The 22,457-nt window shown below is 32.9% G+C and overlaps 1 protein-coding gene across 2 annotated transcripts in view; it reads left to right on the forward strand.

Annotated features, from left to right (window-relative positions):
• Positions 1-21,278, forward strand: part of LOC127714084 (uncharacterized) — a 54,508-nt gene extending 33,230 nt beyond the window's left edge. The window contains exons 4-15 of one of the 2 annotated variants that reach the window (XM_052220035.1): positions 83-109; positions 3,956-4,365; positions 5,380-5,455; positions 7,592-7,698; positions 9,215-9,366; positions 10,192-10,291; positions 10,597-12,615; positions 13,499-13,657; positions 14,759-14,802; positions 16,238-16,367; positions 17,404-17,515; positions 18,153-21,278. In XM_052220035.1, coding sequence (XP_052075995.1) covers positions 83-109; positions 3,956-4,365; positions 5,380-5,455; positions 7,592-7,698; positions 9,215-9,366; positions 10,192-10,291; positions 10,597-12,615; positions 13,499-13,657; positions 14,759-14,802; positions 16,238-16,367; positions 17,404-17,515; positions 18,153-20,005 — 5,189 coding nt within the window. In that variant the 3' untranslated portion in view covers positions 20,006-21,278. The remainder of the gene's footprint in view (positions 1-82; positions 110-3,955; positions 4,366-5,379; positions 5,456-7,591; positions 7,699-9,214; positions 9,367-10,191; positions 10,292-10,596; positions 12,616-13,498; positions 13,658-14,758; positions 14,803-16,237; positions 16,368-17,403; positions 17,516-18,152) is intronic. The other variant, XM_052220036.1, reaches the window with a different exon arrangement.
• The last annotated feature ends 1,179 nt before the right edge of the window (positions 21,279-22,457 follow it).

The following is a 22,457-nucleotide window of genomic DNA, read 5'->3' on the forward strand; positions in this document are numbered from 1 at the left end:
ATAAACATGATAGAGTAGTCTCTCAGATAACAGGTCATTTGTTTGTGGTCTTGTCCCTTACTTTGTTGTTTTACTTTGACAGATCATACTGAGTCCACTCAGAATAGAAGTAAGTAAAATAAGGTTTGGTAGGAACATATTTATTTACTGTAAAAGTATTCTATGTGTGGCATATAAATTATTTTCATCATGCTGAATAACTAAATTGGTTATTATTTTGTTGCAAACATGAAAGGAAAAAAATCAGAACTTCAAGACAATGTTAAAAAACCAATTTACAACACCACACATATGAGAGTACTTTAACAGTATATAGAACATAATATCAGAAGAATCAATTAGAATTTTAAGAAAAAGGGCAAAAGGTAGTTTTTATCTCACCTGTGACGAAAGAAACAGAAGGGCGAGACATAGGTATTGCTTTTCCGGCTCATTGTTGGCATCAACAATTGTAAAGTTTTCTGCTTAAGTCTGTTTGAAATGAACTACTTGTGATAGATCAATAATATTTTGTATGTATTTGCATTACTATCAGTACATATCAGTTTGATGACTATTTTGAGGCCCTACCTCTGAGGCCTTAGGTGATCGTCCTGTGACTTTGAATTAATTAGCAATTTTCAATGTTAAGTTTTCTGCTTAAGTCAGTTTGATAGGAACTACTTGTGATAAATCAATGCTGTTTTGTATGAAGTTGCATTACTACCAGTACATATCAGTGTGTAGACTATTTTGAGGCCTTGCCCCCTAGGTCATTGTCCAGTGACTTAATTAATTACTGTAAATTCAGAAATTATTGAGATGTTTTTATTATTGTGAAAAATGTGACAGGGTTATAATCGCAAAAATTTAAACTCGCATTTTGAAATTTTTTATATGAATTAAACAGGATTTTTCTCAATATCTCAAAAATTAAAATCACATTTTAGTCTAAAATGACAAAATCTCAATAATAAATGCAAGCAATAATTTCTGAACTTACTGTAGTAATTTTCAATGTTAAGTTTTCTGCTTAAATTAGTTTGATAGCAACTACTTGCAATAGACAACAATATTTTCTATAAAATTACATTACTGTCTGTAGATCTCAGTTTGTTAACCTTTTTGAGGCCCTACCCACTAGTTCATGAATTACCGGTAGTTAGCAATGTTGCTGTCCATCAGATTGTCTTTTTCTGAATTTTATCCAGACAGGCAAGACATTTCTCTGTGTCAACAGTTTACTACATTAGTCACAAAAAAATGTCAGTGTGACAACCACAAAGGTTTCAAAACCTCATGCAACAAGAAAATAGATTTAATACAAAACTTTTTTCATAAACATTTGAAACTCTCTATTTTTTGCTGCTAAATGAAAAGAGGGATTTTTTCGTTCTGTTTTTGAATTACTGCATTTTGTCTTTATATCTGAAGGCCAGACACATTATAAAAGATGTCATCAGATATGATACCTATACATTTTTAGCTGACTTGGTCAAAGGTTAGCATTGCCATTAATTTGCACCTCATTTCCATCAATCAACATTTCACATTTCCATCATGTCTTTGAGAATAACAAAAAAGAATCCAACCATTTTAGCAGAAAAGTTTATTACAAGGTCCTTTCCAAATGCTGTTGTACCCATGTTACAAATTAAGGTGATAATCATATATTTTTTTACCAGTCTGTTAGTCATCTTGGTTTCAGGATGATAAATCTAATTCTTTATATCAGATTGAAGACTTTATTGGATATATGGACACATATAATGAGTAAAGGACACTGATTCTAAATTCAAAGTCAAAGTAGAATGCAATAGGTGTAGAAAAAGGGTTTTGGGGAAAATAAGAGCCCTTACATGGGATTAAAACATTACTTAGTAAAATAATCACATGAAATAAGTGGAAGATCTATATTAATTTTGATGTCACTATGTCTTACGGTCAATGTCATAGATACATGCTATGTAAATAGGGTTTCCAGATTATTCTGCTAGATCTTACATGGGATTGGAACCATACTTTAATATGTGGTCACATAAAGTGAGTGGAAGATCTCTATAGCTATAGATTTTAAGATCTCTTTGTCAAGGGCATAATTACTGGAAAAAAACCTGCATCTGTATATGCCCCCGCCGCGGCGGAGGGAACATTAAGTGTTACCCTTGTCTGTCCGTAAGTCCCAAAATTAGTTTCCGTTCTCTAACTTAAGTTCGGCTCAACCAAATGTTATGAAACTTATACACAATGCTTACTACCACAAAATACTGATCAAGTTAGAATTTGGGTTGCTTCACTTTTACCGTTCTTGGGTAATGTCCCTTTATAATGTTACATGTATATGCTAGCGGGGCATCATCTGTGTCCCATGGAGATATTCTCCATTTTTATTTTTAATAATTCATGATGATTCTTAAATGGGTTAGGAACCAAACTTGTATATATATTTGTGATCCCATATGAGAGGAAGATCCCTATGGATTTTGAGGTCAATATCTCAAGGTCACGGTTTTAAATATACACCAAAATAAGTTTAGAACATCAACTCATGAACCTTACAGGCCATTAAAACTAAACTTGATATGTACAATGAATGGTAACATATAAACATGATAAAGGGGAGGGGATCCCCATTGATTGTCAATGTCAAAAACGCAGTTCCTGAAAATGAATTGAAATTTGTGAACAGTAAGGACATTACCATATATTGACAGAAAAATCTCTATTTCATTAACTGAATAGCAACGAAGTCCAATTTGACTTATATGATGAATTGTGTCCTGGTATCCTGCATTTCAGCTGGGCCTGTGGACATCACCATTTTAATTCCCAGGCAGAATCTTTTGAGCTGTAACAAAATATCTTCACATAGTGTGCTTGATAATGCCCATGGGGTGATGAAGATCCCAATTGATTCTGCCATCAAGGTCACAGCAGCTATTGATAGACTGAAATTTTGGCAAAATTTGGTTTCAGACTCTTCGATCTGAGCCTATTGAGAAAATCATAGTTTGATTATTATTAGTATTTCATTTATTATTGATTCAGTTTATATCTTGGTTTACAACAAAAACTATGGATGTATGAACCAATTTCCTGGCAAGCAGCCAATCCTCTTGTAATGTTTTCTAGAGTTATTTTAAATAATTTAAGTAAGCTTTGGGTTAAATCCAAGTAAACTTAAATCATTTGTTTAAGGTAAATGAACAAACTATTTTACCTGAGCAATATTGATTTCCATAAATGATTTTTGAATTAGCTTTTGAAAAAAATCAAATTCAGTTGTCAAGTGGCAAGAAAATAGTGAATACATGTATTGTAAATAGTGTAAAGAAGTTTAAGTTTCAGCATGTTCAATGACATAAATGTTATGGATTGAATATTACAGCAGAATGATTATACTTCATCAAAATCATAAATTCACGGTCTCACAAAGTCAAACCACACAGTCAAACTTCAGTTTGCATGCACAGACTTCACGATAAACTTTTAAATCTACAGGCCCAGAGCTCAATTTTTGGAAAATTTTAGTTAGATTCAGTTGGCCTGTAGAGATGATTTTTACAGACCCGAAAGCAATTTTACAAGCCTGGGTTGCTGGGCCTGTGGTTAAGTGTGAAGACTGCATGCACTTGGTGATCAGGTGTCAAATTTCAATATTTAAAAAAAAAAGAAATCCAACAATATAAAATAAGGATATGGTATGATTGACTATGAGAGAACTATCCAACAGGGTCCAAATGACATGGATTTAAGCAACTATAGGTCACTGTACGGCCTAAAAACCATTAGAAATTATTAATTTTTAACTGCTTTAAGGAAAAGTTAAATGTAAATTTCTCACTGGTGGCTAAAACTACTTGTTTCTTGTTTAAACACAAAGAACTAAGCTGTCAAACACAAATGCAAAGGAACTGGCTAGGTTTATTCTTTATATCATTAAGACAGTGGTAAGTCATTATCTCTATTCTTTCAGGTTGTCGATATGGATGTATATGTCATTTGTGCATGTTTACTGATCAAAGTCCAGAAGCTGATCGTAATGTTCTCAAATGTGAAAAGGAATATTGTCGTCTTGGCTGCATCTGTGATAGTATTGAAGCACATAAGGAGAAAGACAATGAACCACATTGTGGAAAACCAGATTGTATGGTTGTATGTTATTGCGATGATTTGGCTATGGATGAATCGAAAAATAAAAAAGTTGATGAAGATTATCGCTTCACTGGACAAAAGAAAACTGCCAAGTATGCAGCTCTTCCTAAGAGGGAGTCAACCTACAGACTGGCAAAAAACCTTGATGCAGTTAGTCGTAAAGCCATGTTGTATTACGAATCTAGTGAGATGTTTGTTGACCAAAAGAAAACAAGACGTCGTAAGAGCAAGGTTAACTTTTTTTTTTTAACTATTCATTGAGATTAAGATTTTATATTCATGTAAAAGATTTTCATTTTTATTTCTTTGAAATACAAAACTTCTAATATAATATTTATCTACTTGTAAGAATTAAATTTCAAATTTTAAAGGAGGAAGTTTGTTGATCATTTGAAGTATATTAAATTTAACAGTAAAATAGAAGTGTAAAATCATCTTTCTTTAGTCATTTTTGTGCTGAGTTGAGAGTATATAATGATATTCATACCTGATTTTCATGCCTGTTATCCTTTAGTCTTGGCTTTCATCATATCAGTGTCAGTACCCTTGCATTGTCACGTAACCAAATCTTTTGAAATTTTTTCACAGTATCACGAATGGTAGGGTATAGGTTCAGTTCTGTGGATTTGATATTCGCCATTAAAAATAATTTTCATTATACCTCCTGCAAACTGTGGGTATATAGGAATATCCCTGTCCAGTGCCTTGTCATTGCAATTGTTAAACGGCTAGATGGATATTGATGAAATTGTTGTAGAACACAACCTGATGATGTGTATGTGAATGAAATCCCTATCCTATATGTTAAAGGGGGATAGATGAATTTACTTACTTCAATATACTTATTGTAGTGTGGGGCAGTGGGTTTTATTTTTAGTTCACTCACAGTTTTAGTTTTAAAAATCGGTCTGCAATATGTTGGGGAGCTGTCTCGTTATGGTTAACTTCGCATATTTTTAATTGTGTAAAATTGAAAATAGAAAAAATACTGAGCATAAACACTTGAAAACCAAAGGTAAACTTTGGAAAGTTATGCAGCTTCAGTTCCTCATGTCATTTTTGCTTTGTTGACACATAAAGGAAAAAAATAAGCAAATAAAGAGGAAACTGCTGTCCCTGATAATCAGATTAGACCATTGGTTATTACTGTAAGAATATGTTTATCCATTCCATTTTGACCCATGCAGGAGATGAAACTTTTTTGTTCAACTGGTATAATTAAAATTGTTCCTTTCTATATTCCAGGAATCAACAGATTCTCCACAAGTATACATGGATGTTGATGTGGCTGATTATGAACCCCTTCAACAGGTGTCCACAGGTAAGGCCAAAAAAAATATATGCTTGTTTCCTGCCTATCGACCCACCCTGTTTGATTACAGACCCTAAAATATTGCCTTTCCAAAAAATTATTAAAAAAAAAGCATTAAGATCCTTATTTGACTACAAATACAGTTTACACTGGATTATTCACTAAAATTTGTAATAAGAGTGACACATAAATAGTGTAGAACTTGTCAAAAATTGAAAATTTTAAACATATCAACTATCATGCGCAAATTACCAGATGTGCAAATCTAAAACAGGATCAAATTTGGAGAAAACATGAAACTTTCCGGATTTTGTTAACATGCAAATATAAAACAAACAGAAAAATCAAATAAAATCTTGACCAACCGACCGACCAACCTACGATGTTTTATAATGGTAGGAAACAGACATATATTGTTTGGCTTAATTAAACTGTTGAAATGCTTCAGTCAAAGTATAAAAGAACAACACTGGTTAACCTAAATTAGTAGAAATTTCTAGATTTCTATCCTATTCAAAGACTACTAAAAGTGAATGGATGCAATACGTGTCTTGCAAAAGTTTTTTTTATGCCCCCGCCGTAGCGGAGGGGGCATTAAGTTTTACCCTTGTCCGTCTGTACGTCCGTACGTACGCCCAAAAGTTGGTTTCCGTTGTCTAACTTCAGTTTGCCTCAACCGATTGGTATGAAACTTATACACAATGCTTATTACCACAAAATACATATCAAGTATGAATTTTGGTGGCGTCACTTTAACCTTTCTCGAGTTATGCCCCTTTGCAATTGGAAAAATTGCTAAATTTTCGTTTCCGTTCTCTAACTTTAGTTTTCCTCAACCAAATGCTATGAAACTTGTACACAATGCTTATTACCACAAAACACAGATCAAGTTTGAATTTGGGGGCGTCACTTTTATTGTTCTAGAGTTATGCCCCTTTACAAATGGAAAAATTGCTGAATATTTTGTTTCTGTTCTCTAACTTTAGTTTGACTCCAGATCAAGTTTGAGTTTTTGTGGTGTCACTTTAAACGTTCTAGAGTTATGCCCCTTTACAAATGGAAAAATTGCTGAATTTTTTTTTTTCCATTCTCTTACTTAAGTTTGCCTCAACCAAATGTTACGAGACTTATACAAAATTATTATTACCACAAAACTCAAATCAAGTACAAATTTGGATACCTTCACTTTTACCGTTCTTCAGTTATGTCCCTTTATAACTTTATATGATATGCAAATGGGGGCATCGTCTGTGTCCCATGGACACATTCCCCATTTATTTTGTTTTTATACGCCCGTTTATGGGACATATTATGGTATATCGTTGTCCGTCTGTCTGTCCATCTGTGGTCAACATGTCAGACAATAACTCAAAAACGCTTAACAAATTTTCACGAAACTTTGGTGAATTGTTTATATCTGCTGATATAAGCTCCCTTTTGATTTTTATAAATTTTAGATTTCTGAGTTATGGGATTTTATTCATAAAAAAGGGGGGATTTTTTTAGTTTTTGGACATGAAATTTTGGTGACTGCTTTATATCTATTAAGATAAGATCCTTTATTTTTTTTTTTTAGAGTTCTGATATGACATTGAGGAGTTATGGAACTTTATTCATTGAAAAAGCAACAGGTGTATCATGCACTCATGGCACAGCTCTTTATTAGCTATCCTAGCAAGCTCTTGCTATTAACTTTCCACTTATTATATGGCATATACAAGAATTACTTGACCATAACTATTTGAAGAATATCTAGCTTTATATCTTATCTGATAACCAAGCTCACTAGCCAACATGGCTGTTGTCAATATTAGTCCAACATATAAGTAAAAAGAACAAAATGATTTGCTTTTGGAAGTGTTTTCCTGCAAACATTTGGCTGATTTTCTCTTCATGTATATATGCAAGAAGTACATGATTTTACTTTCAAAGGTAATATGGTGTTTTGCAATGACGTTAGAGGCTGAGGGATGATATTTTGGAGAGAAATGTAAATAATTGATGATCATTTAAAAATGGTGTTTTTTTGGCTATTGATTAAAGAAGTGTTAAATAAAGAAAAGTATATTTGACTGTTCAGAATAATTGTCATTCTTGCAGGTTTAAAGTGCAAAAGGAGTAATATTTTTATTAAAACTTTTACAGTACCATCAAAATCAAGAAAGCAGGAATTTTTAGTGCACAGACCAGTACCTATAAAACCAAAGCCACAGTTGTCCTCAAGTAGTTTGGCCGGGAAAAGAGATGAAATGGTAAGTAAACATCAATATTTTAAGCATTGATAATAGCACTGTTTAGACAAAGAGGTGAACAGTAAGAGGTCGAGCATTTAAACAGCAACCTTTGAAAATGTTATTGGAACAGCATAAGAATTTTTTAAATGATTAGATGTACTCAATTTTTAGCAGTCCTATTGGCCTTATTCTTGAAGTGCATTGTACATGGTGAATGTCAGGTAGGGAAAAGTGCAATTCCGTCTTATTGTATGGTGAATGTCAGGTAGGGAAAAGTGCAATTCCATCTTATTGTATGGTGAATGTCAGGTAGGGAAAAGTGCAATTCCATCTTATTGTACATGGTGAATATCAGGTAGGGAAAAGTGCAATTCCATCTTATTGTACATGGTGAACGTCAGGTAGGGAAAAGTGCAATTCCATCTTATTGTACATGGTGAACATCAGGTAGGGAAAAGTGCAATTTCGTCTTATTGTACATGGTGAATGTCAGGTAGGGAAAAGTGCAATTTCATCTTATTGTACATGGTGAACATCAGGTAGGGAAAAGTGCAATTCCATCTTCTTGTATGGTGAATGTCAGGTAGGCAAAAGTGCAATTCCATCTTATTGAACATGGTGAATGTCAGGTAGGCAAAAGTGCAATTCCATCTTATTGTACATGGTGAATTTCAGGTAGGGAAAAGTGCAATTTCATCTTATTGTACATGGTGAACGTCAGGTAGGGAAAAGTGCAATTTCATCTTATTGTACATGGTGAACGTCAGGTAGGGAAAAGTGTTATTTCATCTTATTGTACATGGTGAACAACAGGGGGGGGAAAAGTGCAATTCCATCTTATTGTACATGGTGAAGAAAAGAAATAAATTGTATTTTGTGATCAACTACAGTTTTCAACCCAGGCTTTAAAAATTTCTATTGGGAATGCATATTCATTGAAGTTGTGCACTTCTTTTTATTTATTTATTTTTGGGAGTATTATTAAATATATTCTCAGAGAAGTGTATCCAATTTTTGTTGTCAAAAATTACACTCCACCTTCACTTCAATCCAAGAACCTTAAACTTTTATGAAAGTATTATACATTTAAATTCACATTTGAAGATTTTTTTAGGCTTTTCCAGATGATAAAAACCTAGTTAGTTTTCAGCAATATTCCTGATGGAAATTGCCCCTTTTGTGTAATAAAATTCCTCTACAGTTTTTAACCTTGAACCCCTTAAATTTTCTTGATTGTTTGTATGTAGGAAAGTAGATCAATTATAAGACGCCTTCTTTGATAAAAGGCGCTGATTTTTTTCTGTCACTATTTTTTCTGATTAAGCTTTATATATATCTTCTTGGAGTCTTGTTATCTGTAGAAATCAGTTGGTATCACCTAACCTTGACAAGCATTTAAACAGAAGCTCCATAAAGCAGAATAATACTTGTTTCATCACAATTTACATGCTCTATAAATTACTTACCACAGTTGCCGTTTTAATCTTTGACAGATTTTTATCAGTAAAAATTGTAATATATTGTATTTTTTCAGATTGATTTTAGCAATATAAAGAATGAGATATCAAGTCAAGAGAGCTGGAACTTGTCTGACTTGTCTGAGTATGATGATATAGAAGTTAATTCTGATGAGGATCTACAAACTACCACATGTGCTCGTACAGCTGTATATAATGCTGTCAAAAGGTAAGCAATGGAGATTTGGAGAATTTAATTACCATAATTTGATATCAATTAAATTTTTGAAGAATGGACTCCTGTTAAAACAAACATCTTGATCATTATCTGTTTATTAATCATTTTGTCAACTTAGAATAACTATAAAAATATCAAACACATTTATACATCCCTTAGAAACAGGTAGAATGCTAGGAAAGCCTAGCATTTCTATCTTGTTTATAGCCAATTTCAAATCTCTTTATACGCTATTAAATCTGTTCCAAATGAAATATTTTTGGTAAAAACACAACAATAAAAAATTGAATTGGACAATGTTAAAATGTATGAATCAGCATTCTTTCATGATGTCATAAATAGAAAAAGATAAGAGCACATTATCTAAGTCACAAACAAGGCTTTATACAGTCACTGCATACAGCCAAAATTTTCACTCAATGTAAAAAAAAATGTTTAGTAAGAAAACAGCTATTTGAAACGACAAGTAAATTTTTAAACACAAACTCTTATAAAATTGAGAATGGAAATGGGGAATATGTCAAAGAGACAACAACCCAACCAAAGAGCAGACAACAACCGAAGGCCACCAATGGGTCTTCAATGCAGCGAGAAATTCCCGCACCCGGAGATGGTCCTCAGCCGGCACCTAAATAAAAATTGTGTACTAGTTCAGTGAAAATGGACGTCACACTAAACTCCAAAACATATAACTTAAACAAGCCTGATCAAAAACAAAACATCTATTGTTTTGGTGTACAAGATTTTCCTTAGCTTGCAGTTTTAATTCAAATTCAAAGTAGTACTAAAGAATTGATAAAAACTTTCTTTTTACAGAGAAAAGCCCCAGTTAGGAATTACATGTAACTGTGGGAAATTAAGTCATGGTAATCAAAGGTGCAGTGCTGATGATGGAAAATTCAACATTCCTGAAGATGTGAGTAGTGTATGGGTTTTAATATTTAACAACAGTAGAGGGATGAATCACTTAAAAAGATTTAAATTTAGAAGAAAATTATTGTCCATTTGATGAAAATGATACATATCACACAAAAACAAAGCTCACAAAAGGAGAAAGAAGTTTAGTTAGTTTTCTTCATTTCAGGCACATCACGGCTTAAGCAGTCTTTAACACCAGTTACATGAAATCATATAGATTTACGCTGTTTTTTTTTTCTCACTGAAACAAGTGAGAGAAACCATCAATAAATTTTAGTATTCAATTGTTGTGTATATTTGTAGATTTTGTCAAGTGGAAAATGGCACACACAGTGGATTTGTCTGAGAAGTAAAGGACACTCATTGGACGATACTACTGCTGAAGGTTTACGTCTGTTAGAAGTTATATCAAACTGCAATTATGAGGACTTCAAAGCTAAAATTTTATCTCGTCTGACGTCACATATATCACATTCGGAATATCCTCCGTTGAAGAATTTTCTTGTGGGCGAGTTTAAAGTATCAATCTTGCCAAAGTCAAACAAACCTGCGATTATTCCACCAGAAGTGATGGCAAAACTACCAAATTCTGTTTATTCCATTAGAATTCAAATAATAAAGGATCCATATGTATCAAATCCTCAAATAATAAATCTTATAGATGATACAGAGATCAATGTTAAAGAAGTCAAATCAGGACATATATCAAAAAGTGCATCCAAACTAGGAAATAACTCGTTATCTATAGTCACACCAGTGGAGAACAATAGAGCACAAAATGCTGGAAAGAAATTAGATAGAAATTCTGAATTAGCAAAACATTTACAGTCGGATGTACATCCAACGATGACCCCAATAACCTCATCCTGTACTATTGTAGCAGGTGGAATTTCTGGACTAAGTCAGTTACAGATATCACGACCCATAGGGAGTGTGTCAGGATTCTCACCTGCTCAAAAGCCTATTTTACCAGATAATGTCTCTAGTAAAAATGTGTTACCTGGTAGCATTGTAAAGAGCATTCCTGTGTCTCTTTCTGGTCCAGGTGTAGTAGTATCAACTGGTAGCAATGTAAATGCCATCCCTGTATCTCTTTGTGGTCCAGGTATGGTAACTCCAGTTATGCTGATACCTGATAACAGTGTGAGCTTAGGAAATGCAGTAGTTAAAGCAGCTGTTCCAGTTACACAACCAATGGCAGTTGAAGTTTCATCAACTTTGACATCCTCAACATCTATTGTTATGGCAAACAAATATCAAAACTTCCCAGGTTATGTGGTCAAAGGAGTAACTTCGATTCCAAATATCAGTCCTGGCATTACACTAAGTAGTAGTTTGCAAGATCAACAAAATTTGAAACATAAACTTCCAGACCAAACAGATATTTCTGACCAGAAAAAATTAAGGATAGAAACTTCTCTGGGTCAATCAGTTAATACAACAGGGTCATTGATACAACCAATACCAAGTGTTGGTGAAAATGCTGATACATCCATAGGACAGGTATCTGTTTTGAGATGTGTAGTTTGTAATAATATACTGACAGCCGAGGATATAACCAGCTGGGTCTTATCTCAGGATAGTATTCAGGAGAAAATATGTGTCAAATGTAAAAGTGGACAAAAAGTGGAAACCCCCGTACTCCAACAAAAATCATTATCTCATCCTCAAAGCAGATCTTCTCCAATTGTAATAGATGCAGACAATTCAAACAGCACACTGGCAGAAAATATAACACAAGATGTTGAAATGGTTGAGAGTAAAGAGTTGGTCAAAACTATTGAGGCTGAGGCAAGTAAGATTAGAAGTATTGTGAAAGAGGTTGATGATTCAGCACTGCAGCTTGATCTTGTCCAGGATGATGGTGAGTCAGCAAATTCATTGCAAGACGAAACATTGCAAAAACATTCAACAAAATTTGAGGAAAATCAGACAAAAACTATAATTGATCTTAGCAGTGATGAAGAAAATACCACAGATAAGTTATCAGATAAAAATGATAAAAGTGTAAAGAAAACAGAAAATGTGATAGAAAATCAGTCAGAAAATGAAGAAGATGAATTGGAGGCAGCCATTAGAGATGCACAAGATGACTATCGGGACAATATAGTAAGAAATCTCAGTGATGATAATGAATCTCAGGAGGAGGAGTTAAACAAAAATACCTCAGCTCCAAAGTCAAGTGTTATTGTTATTGACGATGAAGATGATGATGCTGTTACGTTAGAAAAACGTAAAGTTGATCATGGTGGATCTGAAGGATCAGCAGCCAAGAAGTCAAAAGATGAAGATGAGGATGTTGATGTCATTAGTTTCTCAGAGGTAGGTCTTTGGAAGATTGATATAGTTTTATGTCTCTTCTATTGAAATCAAAATATAAAAATAAGAAGATGTGGTATGATTGCCAATGAGACAACTTTCAACTAGAGACCAAATGATATAGAAGTTAACAATGTTTTATATTGTCCAAATAAGTATATACATATCTTTGTCCTTTTATTTTACATGTTTAAGAAATAATTCATGGTCAACGATCATGGTTTATTAGAAACTATAACAAAGGTTTTGTTTTCATACAATCTTCAAAATAATGTTTTTTCTGTGTTAAAATCTTCAATAAACCATGACAATATGAATTATTTCCGTCTTAATAGGATGATTTAGAACATTTTTGCATTTGTGCAGACATCTAAGTGCAAGATACCTTAGAAAGGAAGCCATTTTGAATTTCGATGAAGCTAACTTTTTAAAAGATTTTCTTGAATTTTTTGAATGATGATGAGACCTACTGACATTTGTAAGGAATGTTGTTTCTGGTTTTTAGCTCACCTGTTCCAAATGGCCAGTGGCGATGAGTTATTGCCATTATTTGGGGTTTATAGTCATCTGTTTAATTTTACAATAATATTTTCCTCTGAAACTATTGGGCCACTCTCCTAGACATGCAATAATTTAATACCTTTTTTTTCCTGCAAAGCATGAAAGATTTATCTGTTTCAAATTTTTTATTGTTAAGATATGCTCCTCCTATAAGATGAGAAGTTTTTAGTTTAAATTGTTTTTTTTTAATGCAAAGAGGGTTTTGAATCATCCAAATATGGGCAGCTGGATTTAAAATCTTCATTCTGAGCTGCTGATTACTTGAAAATGTTAATTGTAAAAAGGACATGATAAGAAATAAAAATAATATTATTTATGTTTGCAGGGAGATTCTTTTGAAACTTCACTATCTGAGTCTGATATTGTGACTTCTTCATGGCACAATTCTTCATGTTCTCTTAATAACGCCATGCTGAGAAAGAAAAGAAAAGCACAGTTAGATTTAATACAGAATAAACAGCTTTACCAAGCAGAAGTTAAGGAGGTAAGTGGATAACTTGTCATATTAATGCTGTTTCTTTATTTGATACAATTAAGAAAAGAAAGGCACTTTTATATTTGTGTTTTCCGAAAGGTGATAAATCAATCATACAAACTTAATTTGTTTCCTCGTAGGTGTTGTTCTTGATGCCAATTCACCAGGAATGAACATAGCCAAACAATATAGCTAAAAGTTGTCTAAATATAACCATTAAAATACATCTTTGCCTGCTGGACAAGAGATGCAAACTTTTGATATTCCACTCTAATGGAGGGTATACTCTTATACCCCTGTCTGTCTGTCCTTGTTTCCTTCAATCTATCCAAAGCAATTTCCATCATATTTTTCTCAGGAAATAGTATTGGAAATAAATTTAATATCAAGCTATATGTGAGCACGCTATACTGTGATGCATTTTCACATTCATTGTCAACATCCTGTTCACAGAATACTTGTATGTTCTTACGCATAATGGCAATGTATTAAATTTTGTTGCATTTTTTTCTGAAACTACAAATCAAGCTTCATGTGACCATGCTATACCCTGTGATGTATTTTCACACCTATCACTCATCAACTTCCTGTTAACTGAATACTAATAACTAGAGTATCTTGAGTGACCAAAAGCTCACAGTTCAACTTTTTATGCCCCACCTACGATAGTATAAGGGTCATTATGTTTTCTGGTCTGTGCGTCCGTCTGTCCCGCTTCAGGTTAAAGTTTTTGGTCAAGGTAGTTTTTGATGAAGTTGAAGTCCAATCAACTTGAAACTTATTACACATGTTCCCTATGATATGATCTTTCTAATTTTAATGCCAAATTAGATTTTTGACCCCAATTTCACGGTCCACTGAACATAGAAAACGATATTGTGAGTAGGGCATCCGTGTACTATGGACACATTCTTGATTCTTACAGAAATGACATGTATTTCTGATAAACAGTTTGCAAATTTATATTATATCAATATTTTCTGGCATCACTCATTTAAGAAGAACCTTTACAGATTATATCACATTTTTGGTATGTTTTGCATCTATGATTTCATTTTCTCCAAGTCATGTTAAAAGAAAAAAAAATCACAGCAATTCTTACTTTTTCAGGGATTTGCAAGTTCAGAAGATTACAGAAAGTATAAATTAACAAAGTATGTATTGTGAGAAAAAACGTTTTTTGTTTTCTATTTACAATGCAGGTATATAGTTTTCCACAAATCATCATATAACACTATTAGTTTAGGTTTACACAAAGAGAGGAGTTTACAACACAAAATACTGGTTAAATTGACAAAATTAAAAATGACATGTTTTTAATTAATTTCGCCATTCTATTTTCTTATAAAAATGAAAGAAGAAAAATATGAAAAGATGATGTCATTGATTGATACTTGAAAAATATGATAAAAGCAGTTACTTTTAAAGCCACATAATTATCAGAAAAGAAATACACGCCACATATTAGTAAAAGGAGTTCAAACTCGTCCTGAACATGCATGAAATATTTACCACTGGACGTTAAGCAACCAACAATCAATCAAACTAAATAGAACCTTACCAGAAAATCAACTTTAAAAAGCCTTCTCTAAAACTACTGTGCCAACTATGCCAAACTAGTTCCAGTGTATACTGATGATTTAATATTTTGTCCATTGTTTATACGATTAACAAACATGCCTTCTAAATTGAAACATTATTATGGTCTTATTCTATATGAATACAGAGCCTAGTGAGACCAGATGTTGATATATAGTCTTGTAATGGTTACCTTTCAAGATTATACACAATTTTGTTGGTTAAGTTTAGTTTTACACATTCTTCATGTTCTGATAAATTAAGATATACAAAGGATATTCAGGTGTTCAAATTACTGTGGGTCATAGGTCCTGGACCTGTCATTTCTTGGAGGGATTCTTTCATTTTTGTCTCTTTAGCGACAAAAGTCATCACAGAAGGTGAGACACATGGTGTTGCTTTTCCAGATGAGTCGTCAATGCAGCATCAACAATTGTCAGTTTGATAGGAACTTTTGGTGATAGATCAATGATATCTTATATAAAGTTGTATTACTATCAGTACGTATCAGTTTGACGACTATTTTGAGGCTTTTCCCCATAGGTCATGGTCCAGCTACTTTGAATTAATAAGCAATGTTGCTGTCCATCAGATTGTCTTTTACTGAATTTTCTGCCGACAGACCAGACATATCTCTGTGTCAACGGTTCATTTTGATTAAAAAACTCTAGGACCTCTCATTCTTTACATTGATGCATTATACAAGACCTATTACTTTCTTAAAGAGGAACTATCACTTGAAAATTCAAATTATGAAGGACCTTTCATTCTTTATTTAAGCACCAAACATTTAATACAGAATAAAAGGAGATTGGGTGAATATCAATGAAACAACACATTTAATAAAAAACGTGGCAATATACTGAAAAAAAAATAGTTTTGAAATTTGAAAATTAAAAAATACATATTTAAAATAATGCATGGTTATTTTCATTGAAAGGGTAAAAAGGGAAACAGTTTGCTATTTAATAAAAATGAATAGTTTGCTAATGTCAAAAGTTTCTTTTTTAGGGAGAGATCTAGAAGGCAAGAAATGCAGAACCTTTATAAAGAAATGGCCGATCTGGTTATGACAGAAAATGAAGTAGAAGATCTTTCAAATCATTGGAAAGCATTTCCAAAAACAAACATTTTAGATAAGGTTAGTTTTTTATTTAATACATACATTAGTGAATGCTAAATTTACTACCTAACAAATGAGATCTGAATTGTCAGATTTTTATATGATGAACAACTCTGTTTGAAATTGCCTAGTCACTTCTTTCAAATATCACCTACACATCATACATTTTTGTATCTTCTACAACATTGTGTGACCTAGGGATACTAATCCAATGACAACAAGCTATTTACATAAAACTTTATATTTGAGTAGGGAGGAGACATGGATACTTCATATTTATATACAGATGCCTTGTATTCAGAAGTTTCAGTCTGGAATATTTCTGTTGTCTTTGACCTCAAACTGAATAGTTTTTTTTATCACACAATTTCAAGGATCAGTGTTCAATGTTGTTTTTGTCTTGAAGTCTATTTCAGATACCATAAGCAATAGGTCAACTATATTTGGCATAGTTTGTTTGACTTTTAACTCATTTTAATGGTTCATTGGTTAACTTTTACTTTTCGTTATTAGTTTAGTATACTAAAAACGATAGGTCAACTATATTTGGTGTATGGAATGATTGGAAGGCACACATGTCCTGAAGAGTTCATCTGACCTTAACCACATTTTCATGGTTTATTAGTCAAAGTTAAGTTTTACTGGTTATGACGGTTTCTAAGATTTTATTAGCAAAAGGTCAACTATTATATTTGATGAATGGTTTGCTTGTTAGATGTCCATCTGACAGGGTTATCTGACCTTGACAACATTTTCATGGATCATTGATAATTGATAAGTTTATGTGTGCCGGAAGTAGAACCTGTATCATTAAGACTTTAGACAGTAAGGCAGTTATGATTAGTAAAACAGTCGAGACAAACTTGTTAAAGTTATGTTCTGTTTCTCTTCAGAATTTCCTTGCAGGTTTTAGGTTTTGTATGATGCCTTTTACTCATATTTTTTTAACCCAACATCTTATTTTATTTATATTATATTTTTATTATGATAGATAAGAAAGGGACATTATTTTGTGTGCTTGATCACAGTTTCTCTAATTGATATTTTTTTGTAGGCTATAGCTTGTATTAAGACTGAAGCCTCATCAAGAAGTCAATTTATTGGGAAAGTAGAAGCCTTTAAGATATACCAGAAAAAACTTCAAAAACGTCTTGTAGAGTTGAAAGGTTTGTTGAGTTATTAATATTATATATACTACTATTCACTCTTGAAAATTATGTGATGTTTCCAAGTCCCACACATAGTCAAATCACTTAAAAGTACAACAAGAATTACACTGTCGTAGAACCATGTAATGATACTTGACTGTTGCAGGATATTTTAAGTGAGCCCAACCTTTATTTGTTCTCAATGGCCTCATTTAATTAAGTTATCTGAAATTCTATGTAGTTTCTTCTTTCAATCTATTAGGAATAAGCAAGGATGATACTAAACTACAATAAATCAGTGAACTGTCATAAAATTAGGCCATGGAATCATCCATCATCTGATAACTGAAAACATACATAACCCGTATATCATGTGCATGACATATATGCATAACTTCAATTATACTTGAATGCTTACCATTGTGGTGATAGAAAGACATCTTTACATGTTGATATCAGATACTTGCATCATTGGGGGGAGGTGACGTCCATACAAACTTTGGTAGTTATTTTATTGATCGAGTACTCCAGTATCGCTCAGTTAAACCAATGGGCACTCAATTATTACTTCTTCACCGAGTTGACATACCTATTTAAAACGATGTATTTGAATGACTTGTGTAACATTAAAGTTATTGAGTCTGTTTTTTTTCAGAATATCATATTGGAAGAGGCATCAGTAAAGAGAAACTAGAATCCCAGCTAGACAAAATTGCTGTAGTTTGTGGTAAAATTTACGATCATCTTCCAGAAATCAAAAAGCATATTAAAGACAAAAAAGGACCTGACAGAGCATCTACATCAATGCCGCCACCAGTCAAACAAAAATCTAAAAAGACCTCAAAACAAGCCAAGAGGTCCAAAGTAGCTACATCTAAACACAAATCAGCTGAGATTTATATAGATAATCCAGAAGAGTATGAAAATGAGGAACAAATAGGTCAAGTTGCCACACCCTTATCTTCGTTACCTGGTAGTTACACAACCTCAACTCCTGTAAGGATGCAAAGACCTGCACCTTCTCTTGGAGGTCCATATCTTCCAAGATCCAATGCAACATTAACTTTACAAGGCACAAATATACAAGCTGTTCCAATATCAAGCATACCTGCCGCAGCTATTAAAGTTCAAATGTCTAATACAAGAGGCATTCCGACTCCAATTCCAAGAATGTCAAGCATTGCTATAAGGTTTCCTGTTCAGGCTGTCCGAGTACAGAGTGCTAACTCTGTTCCTATGCCAACTGTTAGTGTTCAAGGTCAAAGACCTGGTGCTATACCAAAGAACATTACTGTTCAAAGTGTGAACACAATAGTTGGCACTCCACTTGCTGAAGGTGATCCATTACAAGTGAGAAGCATTGTTCCTGCAATTGTTCAGTCTTCACAAAGCAGTCTTATTCCAAGTTCATTAAGTAACGTATTGGACCCTCTCATTGTACCACAGAATGTTACAACATTTCAAAGTTCTCTATCCACTCCTGTAGCATCAGCTCTGGAATCATCTAGTGCAAAAGATGGAAGCATTCATACCGATATAGTTCAGAATTTAGGACAACATTCATCCACGTCAGGATTTAGTGCAGTTCTTGGACAGATAATCAAGAAGAATATTGTTGAAGAAATGGGTTCAGAATTAGGGATGGAGAATATTCAAACTTCTTTAAATGTACAACAAAAAGATATTGTCAAAACAGTGGAAAGTAGTGCTCCATCAATTCCTCAGTATGATGTGAACTTGCTCAAAGATCAGATTCTTGATGATTCCACGGGAGAATTAATAGCTGTTGTAATGAATGAGGATGACAATGATAGTAGCGATAGCTCATCAAAAAATGATGAAAATTCTCAAAATTCCAAAAGTAATGAAGATACAGCAGAGACCTCTGCTACTGTTGAAACTATTTCCAAAACTGAAGAATCTTGTCCTAATTCAGAAGACAAGAAGGAAGAATGTAGTGTATCTTCTGAGATTGACAAAAAGATAAGTAATCAGACAGAAGAACTTGAAACTGATGAAGCACCTAATATTGAATCTCTTTTAAACGACATAAAATCACTTTGTCAGGAAGATGAAACACCATTACATCAACCTAGCCTGAAATCTTCAATAGAAAAACAGGATAATAAGCAGGACAATAAAATATTGAGCAAGGAAGTGGAATCTGAAAATGTTTTACCAAATAATGAAAGACTAGATCAAGTTGATGGAGATATCTTTAATTTTTCTGGTGCCAAAGATATAGGAAACTTGTCAGAGTCTGATTCTAATAATAGTGCTAGGACAAATGTGTATATGGAAGACTCTGATGGCAATGTAAGCATTGCTGGTGAGATCAGTGATGGACCGGTAGACAATGAATCAAACACACCCAAGATAGTATCTGTTATGTCTATATCTGATGTTTTAGGTGATAATTTTAAAGATATTGATGAACCATTAGAGATGGGTCCTGATGGAGACAACATGACTGCTCTGTTTAATAATGACAACAATTGTTCTCTTTAATTACTTTTGACTTGTATTTTTAAGATATGAATTTGAAAGAGCTTTCTTTTTTTTCTTTTTTTAGAAATAGTTTGTCATTTTCCTTAGGGCTGTTCAATAAAAACTTATATGGGACCTAGGAAGGGCAGCTTGAATTTGGTTGGTATGAAATATAATTTTGTACATACAAGTTTTTGTGATGTGTCTCCAAAATAGCTTCTATGGGTGGTTACTCTAATTTCAAAATGTCTTCCCTGGTACCTTTACGATTAAATGGAACAAATCTTGGAATTAAACGCAACATTCATTATATTAGATTTTGTTTAGTGGGTCTAGAACCGACAGATTATGAGTTTTATATCTAAACGTCCAATTCTTATGTCTTTCTAAAATAATCATTATAAGCTTCTTGTCTGAGACAACTAAGTTTATACTCAAAATACATATGCATGATGCAAATATTACACAATGCTGTGCTAAATTTTGTATAAGAATTTCTATGTATAAATCTATTTGTAGTTGACTTTGATATACTTTGTTCTTGTTTTTGCATCCACTGTGTTATTATGAGTATAAGCTTTTAAACTGTTGGACAGTGGTGTATTATAAACATGATAAAGGAACATTTATTTTATTTGGAAAGTGTTCATGTTACTAATAATTTATGTTTAACCATTGTCTTATGAAGATATCATATCTATCTGTAAAACATGTTTACTTTGTAAATTCATGCCAAATTTCTTAATGCCTTTTGGGAATAAAATTTATGAACCCCAACTTCAAAGTGTAAATATATTTACTTAGGAGATTATGACAAAGAATAGTTTACATGTGTATTTTAAGGCCAGTGTGGATGATTTTCATTAATAATGTGTGAAATTAGCAGATTACATTTTAAGTCACAGAAATTTCATACTTAAAAACCATATTCAATTGTGATGATTATTAAGTTCTGAAATTTCATGAACAAAAAAGCTATTTCATTTATGATGATATTGCATAGATTTTTCAATTGTTTCCTGTTATTAGAATTTTTTTCCGAGGAACAAAAAAATCACATAATAACGTTTTAAATGGATTTTTTCTGTGATAAAATTTCTTCATTCATTATATTAAACCACAATTGATATCATTTTGTACAAATTACCAGTCTGTCATTAATATCTCTGAATTGAATATTGTTTCACATCTTGTGAAAATTTAGCCATTTGTAATTATACAGTCAAAATATCATTTTTGTCACTAAACCATTGTATATAATGTCAACCTAAATTAAATTCTGATACAATGCTGATTTTTTTCCTTTTTGTCTCGTTTGATTTTTCAGCTCAACTGAACAAAAGAATGAAATTTTTCATATGATTGGCCTGAAGAAAATGAAAATCTATAGGGTTTTAGTTTTCTACAGTCCTACCCCTGGGCTCACATTAACTACATTTTTTTTAGCTGTCATAAAATGACTTAAAGAGCATGTTTCCCTCATCTAGCATCTTAATACATGTTTACCTTCTTATTTTATATTATAGTAGCAGTGTTTATCCAATATTTTCAAAAGGGCACATAACTTTTACAATAGAAAGGGAATTTGAAGTAGAAATTTCACAAAATGGGCATGGGGAGTAGCTTTGAAAATCCAGTATAACTCCCTTTTGAATCCCATTGTCCATCATTGACAACCCTAAGTTAATTTCTAGATGTCTATGTTGTTTCTACCCCACAGAATGACTAGGGTATAGTTATATGTTCATCCCTGGAATTCTCCTATCCAGCAGTGAAACCCATCGTAAAGTGGAGGTTTTTTTTTCACTGTTTAAGATGTTTGACGAAGTCTGGTTGGAAAAAGGATGCTTAATTTCAATGCATCGTGAAGATTGAGCTCCAGGCTCTCTTCATGTTAAAGAACCTTTGCAATTTTAATTCAAAGAATTGGAAAACAGAAAGAAGTTTTCCTACAGCTCCAAAAAGCATTTACACATTACAACTCACCATGAACAGGAAGAAGGTTTCAGACAGATCCCAAAAGTGATCACACCTTACAACTCATCACTGTCAAGCTGCTCACAGAAAGTATGTGATGAAAGTATTTGTTGGACAGAAGGACAAGACAATTGCTATATCACCCACACTTTAAGAGTGGTAATATAACAACTCTTTAAGGTATCTACAGGTGGCCTGTTGTAAGGAAAAATTTCTGCTGCCTATCTGACATACCTTTATTTTACAGTGTCGGTAGAAATGCTCGCCCCTTTATCCCAGTAATGAACCCACTTTACAGAACCTACCTATTGCATTAATCTGGATTTTTTTTCTCGTCCTGAATATACATGAAACATTTGCCGCTGAACTCAGCAATTTATCTATCAAAATATTTGTTGAAGGCCGTATGGCAACCTCTTGTTGCTAACATCTAGGTCATTTGGACTCGGGGTGAATTGTCTCATTGCCAATCATATATCACATATCCTTATTTTAC

Source organism: Mytilus californianus, unplaced genomic scaffold (genome assembly GCF_021869535.1).
Source record: "Mytilus californianus isolate M0D057914Y unplaced genomic scaffold, xbMytCali1.0.p SCAF_9, whole genome shotgun sequence".
In the NCBI taxonomy this organism is placed as follows: Eukaryota; Metazoa; Mollusca; class Bivalvia; order Mytilida; family Mytilidae; genus Mytilus; species Mytilus californianus.